The sequence below is a fragment of the Sugiyamaella lignohabitans genome, chromosome A (assembly GCF_001640025.1).
Source record: "Sugiyamaella lignohabitans strain CBS 10342 chromosome A, complete sequence".
Lineage (NCBI taxonomy): Eukaryota > Fungi > Ascomycota > Dipodascomycetes > Dipodascales > Trichomonascaceae > Sugiyamaella > Sugiyamaella lignohabitans.
In genome coordinates this window covers 3543050-3561337 of record NC_031672.1, presented here as the reverse complement: position 1 = coordinate 3561337, position 18288 = coordinate 3543050, and the positions used below count along the sequence as shown (strand labels likewise).

The 18288-nt window shown below is 45.7% G+C and overlaps 6 protein-coding genes and 1 non-coding gene across 7 annotated transcripts; 4 read left to right on the top strand and 3 right to left on the bottom strand.

Annotated features, from left to right (window-relative positions):
* Positions 1–488: 488 nt before the first annotated feature.
* On the bottom strand, positions 489–1823 carry PTC2 (type 2C protein phosphatase PTC2; the record flags this gene model as incomplete). Its single annotated transcript, XM_018877977.1, has 1 exon — positions 489–1823. One exon carries the CDS (start codon positions 1821–1823, stop codon positions 489–491), a length of 1335 nt encoding a protein of 444 aa, XP_018735327.1.
* A 2094-nt stretch (positions 1824–3917) lies between these two features.
* On the top strand, positions 3918–5483 carry TRP2 (anthranilate synthase TRP2; the record flags this gene model as incomplete). Its single annotated transcript, XM_018877976.1, has 1 exon — positions 3918–5483. The coding sequence occupies one exon, from the start codon at positions 3918–3920 to the stop codon at positions 5481–5483; it is 1566 nt and encodes a 521-aa protein (XP_018735326.1).
* Positions 5484–5744: 261 nt separating this feature from the next.
* Positions 5745–6878, bottom strand: TPS1 (alpha,alpha-trehalose-phosphate synthase (UDP-forming) TPS1; the record flags this gene model as incomplete). The annotated part of the gene is made up of 1 exon (XM_018877975.1): positions 5745–6878. One exon carries the CDS (start codon positions 6876–6878, stop codon positions 5745–5747), a length of 1134 nt encoding a protein of 377 aa, XP_018735325.1.
* A 2417-nt stretch (positions 6879–9295) lies between these two features.
* On the top strand, positions 9296–9367 carry AWJ20_1123 (the record flags this gene model as incomplete). Its single annotated transcript has 1 exon — positions 9296–9367. It is a non-coding gene; the product is annotated as a tRNA-Glu (tRNA).
* A 431-nt stretch (positions 9368–9798) lies between these two features.
* On the top strand, positions 9799–10131 carry MSP1 (Msp1p; the record flags this gene model as incomplete). Its single annotated transcript, XM_018877974.1, has 1 exon — positions 9799–10131. The coding sequence occupies one exon, from the start codon at positions 9799–9801 to the stop codon at positions 10129–10131; it is 333 nt and encodes a 110-aa protein (XP_018735324.1).
* Positions 10132–10466: 335 nt separating this feature from the next.
* MSP1 (Msp1p) lies at positions 10467–11126 on the top strand (the record flags this gene model as incomplete). The annotated part of the gene is made up of 1 exon (XM_018877973.1): positions 10467–11126. The coding sequence occupies one exon, from the start codon at positions 10467–10469 to the stop codon at positions 11124–11126; it is 660 nt and encodes a 219-aa protein (XP_018735323.1).
* Positions 11127–11318: 192 nt separating this feature from the next.
* Positions 11319–16910, bottom strand: FKS1 (1,3-beta-D-glucan synthase; the record flags this gene model as incomplete). The annotated part of the gene is made up of 1 exon (XM_018877972.1): positions 11319–16910. One exon carries the CDS (start codon positions 16908–16910, stop codon positions 11319–11321), a length of 5592 nt encoding a protein of 1863 aa, XP_018735322.1.
* Positions 16911–18288: the final 1378 nt, after the last annotated feature.

Here is an 18288-nt window from a genome sequence, read left to right as displayed (position 1 = left end):
CAGTCTTTAACGAAAAACATCATTACAGAGATACATATCGGTTCGAATAATACAAAGCAAAACAATAACAAAACAGGAAAATTAGCATCATCAACAAGTCATCACATATTTGAGAAACTGCAAAAGTGTGTAACGCACTTATTTCTAATATTTACGGGTCGGCAGGCGGAAGGGGTAAGCACAATAAAAAAAACACCACAGAACAGAGCCCATGGCCAGAATCAGGAAAAGAGAATACTAACAAGGACTGAAGGGATGCAGGTCACAACAGCAAGTTGCAGCGCCAGGTGGGTGTATGGATAATGGAAAGATGAGTCATGGTTGTTTTGGTGATTCAAGGATAATATAATTAATAGTAGAATAGGCGGAAAATGGATTAAGGGCGGTAAATCTCTTTTAGCCCAGTCAGAAGCCCAAGTTAGTCACTTCGCGAACACTGATTTCTGGTGCACTGGAACCCTGGTTTTAGGTGCTTAATACTGGTGGGTCTAATCATCTTCGACCTCTACGACTTTACTATTATGACTGGCGAGTTCATGGTCGTCGTCGTCGTCGGCGTCGATTTTATCGTCTTCATCGTCTTCATCGTCATCGTCAAGTTCTTGAATATGACCCTTTGAACGCGATCCACCGGTTTCCTCGTCATCATCGTCGTCTTCCTCTTCAGTTAATGACAAACCCATATTAGCAAATAGTGAAGATGCATTACTGTTATCCGACTGGATCACATATGACCCATTAGGCAGCACTTGGCCCATAAGCTGTTGTAAAGCCAGTGATGACAAACTACTACCACCGGCAGAACCAGCACGACCACCTGAACCAGAACCATACTCATTATCAGTGGATCGGCCATTGTTACTATGACTATTACTGAAAGGATTTCCTTTAATCTCAGCACTGGATACAGGAGCCACAGGACCCTCGCCACGAGCTACACGACCTGCAACAGTCTCATACCATTCCTCTTTAGTTTGTCCATTTAGTAATGCAATGATCATAACAGTCATATTATCACATCCAATACCGGTCATATCAGTCTCAGGAGCCAAACAGTTATCCATCAAGTTTTCACAAATAAGTTCCAGAGGTTGTTTAGCAGCAATACCTCGTCGAACAAACTCCACAACTTGTTGAGAATGCATACAGTCCCAAATACCATCACAAGCAAGAATTAAGAACTCGTCATCAGGTGTGATTTCGTGTTCTAACACATCTGGATAAGCAGTAACCACTTGTTCTTCTGGAGGCAAATCGGCGCTCTTTTTGAAATCGAAATCGCCAATAGCTCGTGAAAGAGCCAGGTTTCCATTAACACGTCCAACGTCTACATAACCACCAGCAGCACAAATACGGGCTTTTTCGCCCTCGTTCTGAGGTTTGTGATCAAAAGAAAGAGGTTTAGCAATACCCTTGACTCCCAATACAGTACGCGAATCACCAGCATTACCAACAATGATACTCTTATCAGTGACAATAGCAGAAGTAGCGGCACAGCCCGACGAGTCGACATTGCCCTCTTCTAAAATAGCTCTATCGGTGCTCAAAAAGCCGTCCTTGATTGCCTGGCCATACTCACCACGATCAAACGTGGCTTGACGAGCAATAATTTTGTGTACATTTTCGCCCGAAAAAAGTGCTACCCGATCGCCTCCATGGCCATCATAAACAGCGAAAAACGATACTTTCTCGTCGGGCACGCTGCCAGACGCGGAACCACTGGCGCCGCCACTTTCTGACCCGATGCTCTTCTTATTCGCAAACTGCTTGAGATCCAAAATAGTGGCGTGCGAGTCCTCCATAGTCACACGCCAACCCTGCATCGACGACAGTCCATAATACAGCCGGTCATCTTCGCCGGTCTCTGAAAACTACTCCTGTTAGCTCTCCAGTCCTGGGGGAGGGGAATCGTGCCTCCGGCGGCTGGGGCTCTGCCCCAGACCCCGTGGCTCCTGCTTCGCAGGAGTTTTTTCGCACCGAGGGGCACAATTCGGGGTGGGGAGAGTACCTCCGGCGGCTGGGACTCTGCCTCAGACCCCGTAGCTCCTACTTCGCAGGAGAATTCCGGCGTGTCTGGCACCGCCGACGCCCGACTCGAGCGCAGCGAGAGGAGCTAGGGGGTTTGGGGCGCAGCCCCAGCCGCCGGAGGCACCCTCCGGCCCGCGAAATACTCACTTTTTCCGTCACGGGCTGTGACAAGATCTGGCCCATTGTTTTTTCGTGTGGGTTGGTAGTTAGATTGGTGTCACTGAGAAGTGGTCAGTGGGGGTGTTTTTTTGTTGAGAATCCACGGGATGGATGTGACACGGTTCGTGCAATTTGCTCGATCGATTGGTTTTTCTCGTTAGTAATTCACTGACTGGTCAATGACTCGAGACAGTGGGTTCAATTCGAGTGACGAGGTACGTGCAGTTGGCGGTGATTCGACCAGACGGACGTGGTTGACAGGAAGAAAAAATTGAACTTGGGTTTGGTGGAAGGAGCAGATGCAAATTAGCGTCCTTAACAGTCCAAAGTTAAATTCAAAATTTCTCACTAAAGAAAGATTATGTGCAGGAAAAGGCTAGGAAACGGGTCCTGCTGACTGACTGGCTGACTGGCTGGCTGGCGGCTGATTATGAACGAGACAGGTTTGTCCCAGCGGAACAAATCTGGTATTTATAGGGTATCGGAGGATGGGATCCGATGGTGGGAATAGGAATCCGGCAAAACAGTCAGATTGCGTGGTCAATGGCCGGCAGTTGATTCAAAAAAAGTCGCGTAGAGTCGTCTGCGTTTGCTTGTTATTGGAGAAAAAATTGTGGAAATGCGATGTCAACCGAACCCCTCCCCCTACAGACCGACCGGCACTGGTGCGTCTGTCTCCCCCGCCGCCCTCTCCCTCCCTCCCCAGCCCATGGCTATCCTCCTGCTCCTGCTGCCTGCCGCTTCTGTTCCTGCCGCTTCTGTTCCTGCCGCTGCTGCTGCCCTCCCAGGCTGCCCTCCCAGGGAGGTCAATTTCCACCAACCAACCCCACTCGGCCACCCTAGCGGCTGCCGCTGCTGCCTCCTGTTTCTGCGGGGCACTTGCCGTTGGGAGCAATCGGTCTCCTGAACACCTCTGCACTCCACACCCGCGCCCGCGCCAAGGCCGCCTGGCTCGGCAGGGGGGGGATTTGCCTCCGGCGGCTGGGGCTCCGCCCCAGACCCTGGTTGCTCCTCTCGCTACGCTCGAGTCGGGCGTCGGGGGCCTGCCAGCGGGGGTTTGGGTGTTGGGATCACGTGACTTTAGGCCAGATTAAACCTCAGGGAATCAAACCCACTGGAAACTAGGACTTCCCTCACAGCCCCACGCCCGACTCGAGCGTAGCGAGAGGAGCAACCAGGGTCTGGGGCGGAGCCCCAGCCGCCGGAGGCAGACCCCCCTGAGAACCCCTCTGGATATGCGGGGGAGAGTGGTAGCGCCGTGCAGGGGTGGGCTAGGGGGGTTGGGATATTTTTCAGGTGATCGCATCTCATGCACGGGAATAAGATTGGCGGTCCGTGATTCATTTCAAGAGTCAGACTGTGAGAGTGTGTCATTGAGTCAGCGTTTTGAAACGAAAAGGATCCTTTTTTTTTGTTTGGAAACTTTTTTTGAATTTTGGGATTTTCAGTGTGACAGTTTATTTTGATCAGGTTTTGGTTTGGTCTTTTTGAATTGTTTTTTGAGTGCAATTGCTTGGTGATTTCAACTCGACATTGATTGACTGATTGATTCATTCTGTCCAGTGGATTTTTGTGTCTTCCGTCGTTTGGTTGTTTTTGTTGATATTGTTCAACTGGCTTGTGATCCGAATTGCGTAGATTAGATCATTGGTTGGATTAGTGTCTGTGATTATTCAGGGACTAGAACTTAGTATTCACATTCATACTCATATTCTTGGAGTGGTAGTACCATGGCTATCGAGTTGCAACCGTCTTTAGACGGGCTGAAAGCCAGTATCAAGGCTGATGAGGACGTTGCTCGTCAGCAGCAGTCAACTGAGGAGTCGCCTCTTCCTCCTAATACCTACCCGGTATTCTCGTTTATCTTGGCAGATGCTTTGACTCCACACCAGGCATACCTCAAACTGGCCCGTCCAGGCGACAAGGCCCGACCTCCTACTGCGTCGTTTTTATTTGAAAGTGCTATTGGAGGCGAGAAACTCGACAGGTACTCGTTTATTGGCGTGAATCCCAGGAAAATCCTGAAAACTGGTAATGGATTCGGTCCTGATGTCGACCCTTTGACCGAACTCGAGAACGAGTTAAAGCCATATAGACAGGCCAAGAAGGACTCTGTATTGCCCAATCTCTCTGGAGGTGCCGTGGGTTATATCTCATACGACTGTATCAAGTATTTCGAACCTCGTACCAAGAGAGATCTGGCTGATCCATTAGGAGTTCCCGAGTCGGCTCTTATGCTGTTCGATACTATTGTTGCGTTTGATAATGTTTTCCAGAGAATCCAAGTCATTCACAATATTCACATTCCTGATGACCAGAGAGACTCGTTTGATATCGCCAAAGCTTATAACGACAGTTTTGCCATTATTTCCGATGTCATTACCAAGTTACAATCGACGGACGATTTCCAACCTCCACAGCCTAAAGTGACTCCTAACGATATCTACAAGTCCAATATTGGACAAGAGGGTTATGAGGGTCATGTCACTGCTCTGAAAGAACATATTTTGAAGGGTGATATTTTCCAGGCCGTGCCTTCACAACGAGTGGCCCATCCTACTGACTTGCATGCTTTCAATATTTATAGACACCTGCGTACTGTCAACCCGTCTCCATACCTGTTTTACGTGGATTTCATTGACTTCCAGATTGTAGGTGCATCGCCTGAACTGCTAGTTAAATCCGATAAGGGTCGCATTATCACCCATCCAATTGCTGGTACTGTCAAGAGAGGCAAGACTGCTGACGAGGACGACCAACTTGCTGCTACCTTGTTATCATCACAGAAAGATCGTGCTGAACATGTGATGCTGGTCGACCTTGCCCGTAACGATATCAACCGGGTGTGTGATCCTGTGTCGTCATCTGTTGACCGTTTGATGACAGTCGAGCGATTCTCGCATGTTATTCATTTGGTGTCACAAGTGTCGGGAGTTTTGCGTCCTGACAAGACGCGATTCGACGCTTTCCGGTCGGTATTCCCTGCCGGAACCGTGTCTGGAGCACCCAAAGTGCGAGCCATGGAGCTCATTGGCGAGCTCGAGAAAGAACGTCGCGGAGTCTACGCCGGAGCCGTGGGCCACTGGGGCTACGAGTCCGAGTCCATGGACACCTGCATCGCTCTCCGAACCATGCTCGTCAAAGACGGCACCGCATACCTTCAAGCAGGCGGCGGCATCGTCTACAACTCGGACTCCTACGACGAGTACATCGAGACCATCAACAAAATGCGTGCCAACAGACACTGTCTCGAAGAGGCCGAGAGAATCTGGGCCGCTAAAACCGCTTCTTCATAGACTAATCTATCACCTGTACATTTTCTGAGGGGGGACATGCCTCCGGCGGCTGGGGCTCAGCCCCAGACCCCGCTGCTCCTCTCGCTCCGCTCGAGTCGAGCGTGGGGGGTTAAAGCAAGAAACCCGACTTTCTGGACACCTCCCAGCCTCGACTCGAGCGCAGCGAGAGGAGCAGCGGGGTCTGGGGCGGAGCCCCAGCCGCCGGAGGCATGTCCCCAGTAACAAGATCTCAGTATATTATAAATAAAAAAAGCGGAAAGGTCAGGATGAGGGTGTGGCTTCGCTGATTTTTTCCAGCTCGCTGACGAAGTTGTCTCCCCAGAAGGCCGCCGTGTATTTGGAAACGTACTTGAGCAGCTTCTGGTGGTTGACGCGGCGCTTTTCCTCGGACATGGTCAGCGCGTCGACAATGGCTGTGGACATCTCGTCCGTGTTCCAAGGATTGACGATGATACTGCCGTTCAGTGATTGGGCTGCTCCGGTGAACTCGGACAGAATGAGCGCTCCGTTCTTCTTCTCTTGACATGCTACATACTCGTACGACACGAGGTTCATGCCGTCTCGAGTACTGCTCACCAGACACACATCACTCACAGCATACAGGGAAATCAGTTCCTTGAAATCAATGCTCTTGTGCAAAAAGTGGATCGGGGTGAACTCGACACTGCCAAATTTGCCGTTGATGCGACCTACTAACTCGTTCACAACGGCCCGTAGATTCTGGTACTCCTCGACATCCTGACGAGACGGCACAGCCACTTGCACAAAAACGACCTTTCCAATCCACTCGGGGTGCTCTTCCAGAAAAATTTCAAATGCATGGAACTTTTGCGGAACTCCTTTAATATAATCCAGACGGTCTACGCCAACAATGATCTTTGTGTCGCCAAACTTCTTCTCCAAAGTATCAATACGAGCTTGTACATCCGGCTGTTTAAGCCCGTTAATAAACGAGTCGGCGTCAATACCTATTGGGAACGCACCAACCGTCACATTGCGACCATCAATAGTGACTCCGTTATGAGACGGGTTTATATGCAATATCCGTGACACCGACGATAAAAAGTGTCGAGCATAGTCGTAGGTGTGGAATCCCACCAAATCACATTGTAACACTCCCAAAAGAATCTCCTTACGAACTGGCAACACTCTATAAATCTCCGAACTAGGGAATGGCGTGTGAAGGAAGAATCCAATCGACAATTTGAATGCCTCGGCAGACTCTTTCTGTTGTCTTCGCCTGGCCATCTCGTCTCTCAGCATCTGAGGCAACAGCATCAAATGATAATCATGCACCCAAACAAGATCTCCTTCCTGAACATAGTCAGCCACAATCTCGGCAAACTTCTTATTCGCTTTACAATAAGCCTCCCAAGCGACATCATCGAAATTCATCTCACCTGGATGATAGTGAAATAACGGCCACAAAATCGAGTTACTGAACCCATTATAATGAAGATCCGCCAGCTCGTCGCTCAAATACACCGGGATACAGCTGAACTTCTCCTCCAAATCCCTCGTCACACGAGCCTGGTCCTCTAACGGGATCTCGTGTCCTACTCTGTTAGTCTCTTGTCACTGCTGCCTCCGGCGGCTGGGGCTCCGCCCCAGACCCCGTGGCTCCTCTCGCTTCGCTCGAGTCGGTGCTCGGTGTTTCTGTGGAAATACGTGTGGGTCGCATGCCTAGAGGCTGGGGCTGTGTCCCAGACACCCTGGTTCCTCGCTTCGCGAGTCGTTGCGTGTGGTACCCCTGAAGAGTCTAACTGATTCCCAACTCTTAGAGTATTTATCCACGCAATACCACCCCCCAGAAAGGTACCACAGCCCGACGCAACGACTCGAGCGCAGCGAGAGGAGCCGGGGGGTCTGGGGCGCAGCCCCAGCCGCCGGAGGCACACCCCGCACCCAAAGCTACCTACCTGCCCAACCAAACCATTTGAAATTGGTCGACTTTTTGAGACCCGAGAGCGCTGTGACCAGACCGCCAGAGGACATGTTGTACTTGTAGGTGCCGTCCTCATTGCGTTTGATAGTCACAGGCAGCCGGTTCGAAATGGCAATCACGTTTCCCTTGACCATGGTGTGTTTCAGCCAGATATCGCCAGAATCCAATTCCAATGCTAATCAAAACAATGCCAGTTATTGTATCTTGTATTCACCAGTTTAGTATAAACTCGCTCACTCACACTGTTATCAGAGAGTCTCAGCGTCTGTGGTAGTGGAAGTGAATAATATCAGTAGTGGTCGTAGTGGTCTATTAGATCACAAAGCAACACTGTATATCAGTCAGTCAGTCAGTCAGTCAATCAATCAATCACTCAGTTAATAGATTAATAGATTAATCTGTCTATCAATCAATCAACCAAAAGCCAATACAATTGATACCTACAGTAGTTCTGGTGTTTCAAAGCAGATCAAGATCAGGCGTGGATTGAGCAGCCAAAGTTTCTTGAAGTTTCGTCCTACTATAACCGGAGAGTTGCTCTCATTATATGGTCCTCCACGCGTGTCACGTGCGCCGACCGCCAGAGGTCGCTAACCGTCTGTCTTTGTTGCAGTCTCACAATTAACTATGTCGATCCCACTCGCATTTTACAGCAAGAAATGCAACCCATCTGTCGGGAGGGTCCCCGGGTGGTTTCAGGGGGGTTGTGCCTCCGGCGGCTGGGGCTCTGCCCCAGACCCCGTGGCTCCTCTCGCTGCGCTCGAGTCGGTGACGTGAGGTGACCTGTGAATTTTTTGAAAAGAAAAATGAAAAAAAAAATTTTGGAAGAGCGAATGAGAGAGGGAATTTCTTTCGACTGACCTGTGAGTTCTTCTGATGCAGGTTGCAGGACTGCTTGCAGCTGCGTCGGTTTTCTAGAAAGCTCGCCGGTCGGTTGGCCTGCTGTGTAACGGTTCTGGTGGTGATCCGGTTGAACTGAATTAGGTTGATTGGCTTGTTTGAGCAGACGAACTGATTGAACTGATTGGACCGAGTCTCAAAGTGTTTTCACATGAACTGATAGAGACTGAGTGCATCGGGAACCCAGAATACAGCTACAGTCTCGACTGATCATGATTTGATGCAATTGCAGTTAAGTTACACTCACTGAAGTTACTCATGGGTGATGTCGTATGTTACAGCCAGAGCTCTAGACACTCCTGTTAGCTTTTTACACCCATTTATTTCTTCACCTTGCTATGTCCCCATGTTCTATTTTTTTCATGCGAACCTGGGTGAATGAATGAATGAATAAATCTTGTTGAAAGTCTATACTATACATGCGACTAGGTGGTTTCTACTGCTGTTTTCGACGCCAATGACACTACTACCAGAATTGCCCATGTCGATTCTGTCTAAAATTGTGGGGAGTTCGATAGAATTCTTTACCCGAAGTGTCTGACAGCTCGCGGGCAAATGCCGTTGCCAGATGTCGCTCCCGCATGTAACTCGGCGAAATAGTACTTTTCAGGGGTATTATCTGCACCCTGCACACTCGCAAATATATTTTTCTCGTCTCGCCGAATTTCTTGCATCAGGGCCACAAAACCGCTCTTCCACACGTGTGACGTGCTCGCGGGCCTGGTGGTTACTGCCTCCGGCGGCATAATAATCCGCCCCAGACCCCGTGGCTCGCTTCGCTCGTTGCTGAGACCGTATAACGTGGCATTTCGCTGCCCTAAACCGTTCTATAGTGCTTGTGACCAAAATCTAAGCATCGAGCGAAGCGAGCCACGGGGTCTGGGGCAGAGCCCCAGCCCCCGGAGGCAGCGACCGTTCGAGGAAAACAGTCTCAGGGAAATTCTGAGCAGAAAGTGTTCAGCAATAATCCGATATGGTGTAATGGCTAGCACAGGACGCTCTCACCGTCCAGATCAGGGTTCGATTCCCTGTATCGGAGTGTTTCTTTTTTCCCGTTTGAATAGGATCTGTGTAACGCTGTACTATGGTCTTTTTTTTTTACTTTTGATATATCTACGTTGGATTCTGTTGAGTTTTGTATTTGGTAATGCCATTCGGGGTTTGCTGAAGGTTGCTGGTGTCCCAGCCTGACCAAGTACTTTTTTCTGGAGGAATTATTCATGATGAGGCTGACATGAGTGGCTTCACCGCTCTCTTTAGCTCAGTGGTTCATCGCCGCGGTACTTCCTGCAACTGCAACATTGACTGCTGTAAATTTCGAATTTGTCACTGACCAGCTCTCGACTAATTTATAAAGTATCACTGGGAAAACAGCACGCCAGATATAACTCGGGACTCAAATTGAGAACTGGCCCATTTCATTTAATTGAGTTTGAAATTTGAATTCGAAATCACCGTTAGCCACCGAACATGTCTCGAATCAAGTTTGATCCACGAGTACTGGCAGATATAGCATTCCTGATAGGAGCCAGTGCCTCGATATATTATCTGTTCAGCCATTTGATGAGCCAGATAGGAGATGGTCCTCATAGTGCAGAAGCTAAAAAGAAGGCAAATGCGTCATTACAACGACTCCAGGCAAGACACCCAGGACTAGAACTAGAGCTCGATGATTATGAGCAGATAATAGTGGCTTCGGTGGTCACTCCAGCAGAGATAAAAGTCCAGTTTAAGGATGTGGGTGGTCTCGAGGACATCATAGACGAACTCCGTGAGAGTGTTTTGTATCCATTGACGGTGTAAGTGATTTGTGATGTGTGATGAGTCCGTCTATCTAACGGTGACCAAACCTGGTGGCAGCATCTTTTGCCAAAGCTCTCCAACTGGTACTGATAAAGTTATCTTATCAGCGGGAACGCTTGCCATCACTGTAGCTGTCACTCCTCCACGGTCCCAGCCATCTCCTGCGAAGCAGGAGCCACGGGGTCTGGGGCGGAGCCCCAGCCGCCGGAGGCAACACCCCGCCATAACCTTCGTATACTAACCCGTACAGACCAGGGCTATATTCACACCATTCGAGTCTGTTGCAGGCACCCAAGGGAGTGCTATTATATGGTCCACCGGGTTGTGGAAAGACGATGCTTGCCAAGGCTCTTGCAGCTGAGAGCTCGGCAAATTTCATCAATATCAAAATGTCTACGATCATGGACAAGTGGTTCGGCGAGAGTAACAAGCTAGTAGCGGCGATTTTTTCGCTGGCCCAGAAGCTACAACCATGCATTATTTTTATTGACGAGATTGACTCGTTTCTTAGAGAACGGCAGTCTACTGACCATGAGATCACTTCGATGCTTAAAGCCGAGTTTATGACACTCTGGGATGGTCTGACTAGTGAGGGCCGTGTGCTGGTTCTAGGTGCTACTAATAGACCCAATGACATTGATAGTGCTATATTGCGAAGACTGCCAAAACGGTTTGCGGTTCCTCTTCCTCAGGCACCCGAGCGCCGAAAGATTTTAGAAATCATGTTAAACGGTGCGAAGTTGGATCCAGGGTTTGACTTGGATTTTGTCGTTGAACAGACTGCTGGAATGAGCGGCAGTGATATCAAGGAAGCTTGTAGAAATGCTGCCATGGTGTCGATGAGAGAGTATATTCGTAATAATTTTGTCAATGGAAAAAGGGTGGATGACGACAACACCGAGATTAATGTTAGACCATTGAGGACGAGTGATTTTTTCAATCATCAGGCCTCGGAAAAGCCGTTACCTATGAACCATATTCGCGAGATCTCATAAATTTGGCTCTGAAATAGAATTTATTTTGACTTTACCTTTAGCTTCCCTTCTGTCTATGAGGCAGTGTGTAAATAACTAGGGAGATTTATTTAATTAGAATATATATCACATTCTCCCCGTTCAGCCCATGGGAGCGTGTAAACAACTAGGGAACTTTTATTAATTAGATTATAACTATCGTTTCTATTTTCCTTAACGAGCTGGGGTGGGGCTTACGATTCCAGGATAATACGACTCTACATAATCAGCAACCGCATTTTTGTATTCCTCGGGGATAAATGCTGGCCCAATCAAGGCTGCCATGAACAATATCATCACTAGAAGAAACAAAGCTGAGTACCTCCTCATCCGCCTATTTTGCCGCCAAACAGTGGTAGTAGATGACACGAGCTTTTCCGACAGTTTCTGCTTTTTGGGTCTCAGCCAAAACAACATCATACTGTGCCATCGATCAATGTATGGTATTGATAATAGCGGGCTCTGTACAAAGAAAATGAAATGTCCGAGCGTAAAATCCAGTGCAAAAAGACTCATTTCCATGACCTTGCAAATATACTCCCGTATTGGCTGGGTCGTAACCATCCACCCTAACTCAGAAGTCGCCCAACCGCCTGTCCACCAAGACACAGAACTTCTCGAGTGTTTGAGCTCTCTTGTCAGCAGCAGTCCTGTGATGATTTTAATGATACAGGTTTGAACCAAAATTACTGATATGATTCCTAGCAGTGCCCGGCGAAAATTCCACCTTTCCATTAGCCACATTACTTCGAAAAATGCAAAATGATTAACCACTGCGATTAGGTGGGTGATAATTGCCAGGCCTGGCGACATTATTTCGGCACGGTCCTTCTTTTTCACTCGTTTAGAGAGAGGGTTCGTACAACAGGCAATGAAAAATGTAATTAATATCACCATTCCGTCCACAAGCATTGGGCCAAATGCGCATATTCCCAGTCTCATTATGGGATTCGAATAAGGCTTCAAGGCGCGGATCTTGTTTTGAGAATGAACATACAGATACGGAATCACTGCCGAAGAAGCCACAAGTAGTGGAATGAGCACCTCTGATGTGATTATATTCAGAATCTTGGGAATGGAGCCTTCTTTATGACTATCCAACGTTTCTAACGTTTTACGTTTGTACCCGGTGATCTGTGCTCGGTTTTCTCTGATGTACCCAATCCACGAGTTTATATGCTGTCCGCTTCCTTCACCGCCCACCTTCTCTACTCTGAAGAGCCATAGAATAAAATTCCTATAGTCGAGGATAAACGCATGACGAGCAAACTGGTGAGGATTATAAATCACTGGTGCGAGACACAATGCCACTGTAGTAATCAGAAACCACAACAAGGAAACTTTCCAGGATGTGATTATTATAAACAGTAGCATGACAAACGACCTGGTCCCAAAGTAAATAGATGTAGTAGCAAACCTAGTATAAAGAGTAGCAAACGAGATTCTTGAAGTAGCAAACCCTCTTCCGGTAGAGATATACTTTGCTCCTCCCATTGACAAATCATAAGTAAGTGACTGGGCATATATCTGACAGACAAACACTTCAAATATAGGAGACAGAGACAACAAATGTTTTCCAAGTCTTGTGGTTGAGCGCCAAAACCCTCTTTCTGTTAACTCCTGTACAAATAGTGGAAGAAATGAGATAAAGAATACTACGAAAATTGAAAGAACACATCTCTCTACCCATTTGAATAAAGGAATCAGATTTTGACAGCCCGGAGGATGATGGACGTCAGTGTTTGGTGCATTTGGATCGTAATCACAAATAACCGTCTCTCCAGCAAGAGCTGCCAGGTTCAGCATCACCACTAAAAACAGCTCTAAGGAAACAACAATGAACATATTATTAATGTGAAACCCGGGATGAGCATAGTAAAATGACAGAAATCGATCTAATGGTAGTCGAGTGCCAAGATAGAAATATTCTCTTGACAGCATCTGCTCGCCCATTCCAGCCCCAATTTTACTGGTAAAGTTTAGGATAGAACCAAACCCCAGATCTCTTCCCTTTCCACACTGGATGTACTCGCTGTGCTTTATTCGGCCTCCTCGTAGGATAGCTGTCATTCCCGCATATATATCTTCGTTCAAATGAAGACCCTTTTGAGCCTTGGACACACCACCTCTTGTTGTCATAAATATGCCGTTGAGAAAATCTGGGTGGCCGTAATGAAGTTTGCCGCCAATCTTGGCCAAAGTTCTGGCAAATAATGTACCAAATGTCTGTTCTTTTCCGGCAGCTACGTCGCCTAAAACGCCAATATTCTCTGAAAAGACATACTCTCGTGCTCCTAAAATTGCCACCGGCGCGCGGGGTAAAGCATTCCCAGAGTTTCCTTCAATATTGGTAGCCGGGCTATATGGATCTCTGGGGTATGCAATCTCCTCGAATTCTGCTAGAACACTTCGGATTTTCAAACACTCTTCAAGGTAGTTGTCTTGGTTTGCATCAACCAGTTGAATATATTCGCCACGGTAAAATATAATTGCATGGTTTTGATTGTCACCCTTGCCATCTCCTAGTATTGGATCTCCTGAAAGACGGATTTTAATATTAGGCTCCCTTGAGCCATCCTTGTTTAACATTGAATCTCTATCAATTAACACAGAATAATAATATTCGGTGCCACTCGACTCGTCAATCTCTTTCGAAATATAGGCTATTTTCAGCTGAGGAAAGTTCAACAAAAGCTGCTCTGTATCCTCGCGTTCATCTTCGTTAAACTCTGGATATCTCTGCATACTGACCAAAAGTCTGAATTTACGATCTATGACTTTTTCAACATTTTGTAAACAACTGGACACACCAGATTTATTTTCGACATCATACAAAAGTCGTATCGCTTCAGAGTACTTTGTAAATCCAGCAACAGTTCTGTATAGGGTTTGCGCTCTTTCAGATGCCCAAATTCTTGTCTTGTAGACTTCAGAGTCTTCGGCATATTTGAAGCCGATACAGTAAAATGGGATTTCAGAATGTCCAGTCTGATGTTTTCTGTTGTCGTTGGAGAGACCAATGGCTTTTATCAAGTTTTCTTCCTTTGTTTTCTCCACAAAACAGTCCCATTCTAGCGGGTGGAGTTGTTTTAGATATTCCAAGAGTGATATTCTGGCATCTTGATCATCTCCTCTAATCACCTCACGAATACCGAGCATAATCTTCTCACGATAATGAGGTATAAGTACAGTGAATGTAGGCATATTTTCAATTGGATACGTTTCTGGTATTGGCGTCGCTAGAGACTGGGCAAAAAATGATATCCGTCTCTCCGCCTCAGATTGAGCTTCAAAAACAGACGAATGAAAAGATTGATCTTCTTGTGATAAAAAAAACGTCGGCTCAACCACCTCTTCTTTTCCTTCTGGTGACTTTTCTATTTTAAATAGAAGTTTTTCGCATTCTCCAAATGGGATTAGATGTTGCATGTACATGCTGTCAATGATACCATTCCAAATGTCAGATACCATTTTCGTACCTTGATCTGTATTTGAAGGAATACCATGACCAAATAGAATTTTTGAAGAAATTCTCTTCACAAGCCTTGAGTAGATGTTACGCCAAGGAGTCCAAATGGATACGCCGAGATAGAATGATCTCGCCACAGAAAAGAGAGTATTGAATATGATGTACCACAGGTATGAATCTAGGAAGAACAAAACAAGGTCGGTTACAAACATTCCAAACATGACTATCTTGGCTTGTTGTTTGCAGAGTACAGGACCCAAGTAAACATCCCCAATGCAGTTTGAAAGATTCAGTACCGACAGCTCTCGAATAGGATCTCGCAAAGACAAGGTTAAAAAGAAGTACGACTCAGTAAGTTTTGCAACCAATATTGAAACCCATAGACCATAAGAGATCAACCTGTCGTTTCCACGCAATTCATGAAAAGCGGCAGTGAAGTATTTAGTTCCAAGATTTTTCCTCCCTTTATCTCTAGAAAATAAGCTCCCGAACTGATGACCCAAGGGAGTTATGGAGAAGAATATCGTAAATACAATTGCTAGCGCCATTTGAACAATGGCAATACTAGTGCCTACTCTGTCCGGTCCATTTAGTGGCCTCTTGAGCAAAATATATAGAGTTGGTGCCACAACAATTGCTAATGCAATAATTAGGATAACCAGTCGCAGTAGCAAACCTTGAGCTCCTGGAAATTTACGTGGAACAAACATATACTCGGACGCTGTCGCAACTATGTTTACAAATGGGCCTATTGCGGCACCAAGCGCCACAACTGTCCATCTTACATGTGATGGTGGCTGATTGTTCTTGGTATAATCAAAGTCAATCGTGTAGAGTGATGGAGAATTAAACGCAGTGTAGAACCAGAACATTGATAAATGGATGATCCATATTCTGTTGAAATTAATAGCCATGTGTAACCATGACCGTGTCTCACAATAAGTCTTGTAAAACGCTCTGTTCCATTTGACATACTCTAAGTTTGAATACCACTCGTAAATGGGCAAACTAACTAGCGATTCTCCATTTTCTAATTTCAACCGTTCTATTCCCTGTTTATACCAAAACAGCTGGTTGATATCATCATATCCAATAACTTTGCTGTGATCCCTTTCTTTGCGTATATATACTCCGTTAACGTTTTCATAAAGCTGTCCCCGCAGTATATCATAAAATGGAGTTATAATTTTCTCGAGAAAGTAAAACTCAGAGTATTCCTTGGAACCAACCATCGACGGCCCTGTAGAATACTCGTAGCTTGCGGCAGAAGAAGCATTAATGGAATGAAAGTAATGTTCGTTTGCACACAAAAAAATGAAAGCAAGACATTCAGGCATAAACCTTACTTGATTCGCTTCTCCCCAGCACAACAGATAAATTATTATTTGCGAAATGCGGTGCTCAGTTGACATGGACGCCATTTGTTTTCTCCAAATTTCCAGAGCGGCATCTAGGTTGTTGCAATCATATTTTTGCTTAGAAAGGGGCGTCTCAGGCTTTGAATTCGGGTCGATCGTGGTTTGAGAATGCTTGTAACCATCTATTTGTGCAGCAAAATACCATTTGCGAAAGTTAGCGTTTTCTCCTCCAATGTAATCGGCATGTAAGCTAAGCAAAGCTCTGCTCATACCCAGTCTTGAAGAACGAGAGTCTAATAATACCATCAGATGCTCAAACATGTTCTTAACATTGTCCTTCTGGAAACCAAATGTGTCTCCTACCCGGATGAATATGTCAGAAATTTCCTTAGCAGATATTGGAGGACTGGCATTATCATTAGAACTCCATGCGTAATACAAAGGTGATCCATAGTCTAGAGATATTCCGTCTACATTTCTATTCAGTGCCTGTCTAATATCACCAGAGTTTGCCTGCTTTTCAATGGCATCAATTTCTGACTTCACTTTGTCTTTATTCACACCAACAGCCTGCTCTCCATCCGTGCTCTCATCAAGTCCATTCTCTTCTACGGTCCATGCAGAGCTATTATTTTCTGAAGCAAAGTTAGTTTGCCATTCGTTCAAAGAACTAGGGTCATCTTGCTTACCATCTGTCTCAAAACCTGCCGAAAGGGCATTCGGAGATGTCAAGGTAATTCCCAAATGGTCTATGTCATCTAGTCTCGGAAATGAGCTCTTAGATTGATGACCACTTCGCCGGTATTTGTGTTTGTGTCTACTTGATGATTCTGCCGAATTGCCACTAGACTTGGATTTAGACGGAGATCTCTTGTCTCCAGAATTTTTTGGCTTATGAGTCATGGAATAAATCCCTGTCTCTTTGTTAATTCTCTGCATTTTCTTATGACGTCTAAATTAATTATCCTGCTTTATTTAATACCTACCTTGGCAGTTATTTTAAAGCTGAGAAAAGTAAGGGAGGCTCTGTGGTTTCCATATCCATGAACTAGCCTAATAAACAAACATCAATCATTTTGTAAACGTTTACAATCGTTTTTCATTAGTACGCTGGGGTACACATAATTTGTACTTTATCATTGACATAATATTTAATAATCAGGGCCAGGCCCTGTAGGTCAACATCTGTTTGCCCTGCCAGCACATTTTTTCGACAATCCATAGTTATCTTAAAATGGCGATTTCAACCCAAGCATAGAAAAGAGTATGTCATACAACTTAGCGTAGCTGATGTTGATTTTTATTTCTATTGAGCTTACTGTATTTTCTAACTACCCAAAGCTAGCCAAAGAATATAAACTCCTACAAGAAAATCCAACCGAAGGTATAATAGCTGTGCCCAACGAAAGAAGTATTCGTGAATGGCACTACTTGTTATGTGCGCCCTCTGGAACTGTATATGAAGGTGGCCAATACTATGGAACTCTGGTGTTTGAACGGTGCTATCCCAGAATCCCCCCTAAGATTAAAATGATAACCCAAAATGGAATATTCGACGTGAGGATCCCAATTTGTGTGTGGCAAGTTTCAGCATCGAACACCCAGAAAGCTGGAATAGTATATGGAGCATAACTGGTATTCTTACTGGACTCCTTTCTTGTAAAGTCGGTGGGAAGTTCAACATTGTCTTTGGAATTATGCTCGACTGTCTAGGAACCGGAACCGAAAAAATAGGTGATAAATGAAATATTTTTCTGACATCCCAACTTCATTTAATTCTGCCCTACAAACAAAGACAGTTCCCATCGTTCGGTGCGCAGGAACTGGAGTTTTAAGTTTTATCTCACAGTTTGATCCAGTTTGACCCGTGGTTTGATCTCACAATTTGATCCCAGATTGATCCAGTTCGACCTCAATTCATTATTAGCTCATGCCATCTATTAATCTCTCAATTACCCAAGCCAAAAATGACCCTATTACACGGATCCTACCCGGATCCTTGACTCATATCTATTTGTTCAAAAAAAACTGAGGAATTCATAGTAATCGCTTCCATTAGTTAAAATATGATATTAACAAATAAAAAATATGAGATGTAATCGACATGAGTTGGATATTTCATTCCCTCTAATAAGGTCGTGGGCTAGGGTTATAAAGGCAATGCGATTGACCTAGACTGACTTGCGTTCGCATTGTTATCCTTGATATTGACACTGACACATTTGGCTCTTATTCTCATTGATAAATTGATACAATTTTATTTTTTAAAAATTAGATTAGTATATCTGTGGCAATTAAACCAGTTCGAGTGATTGGT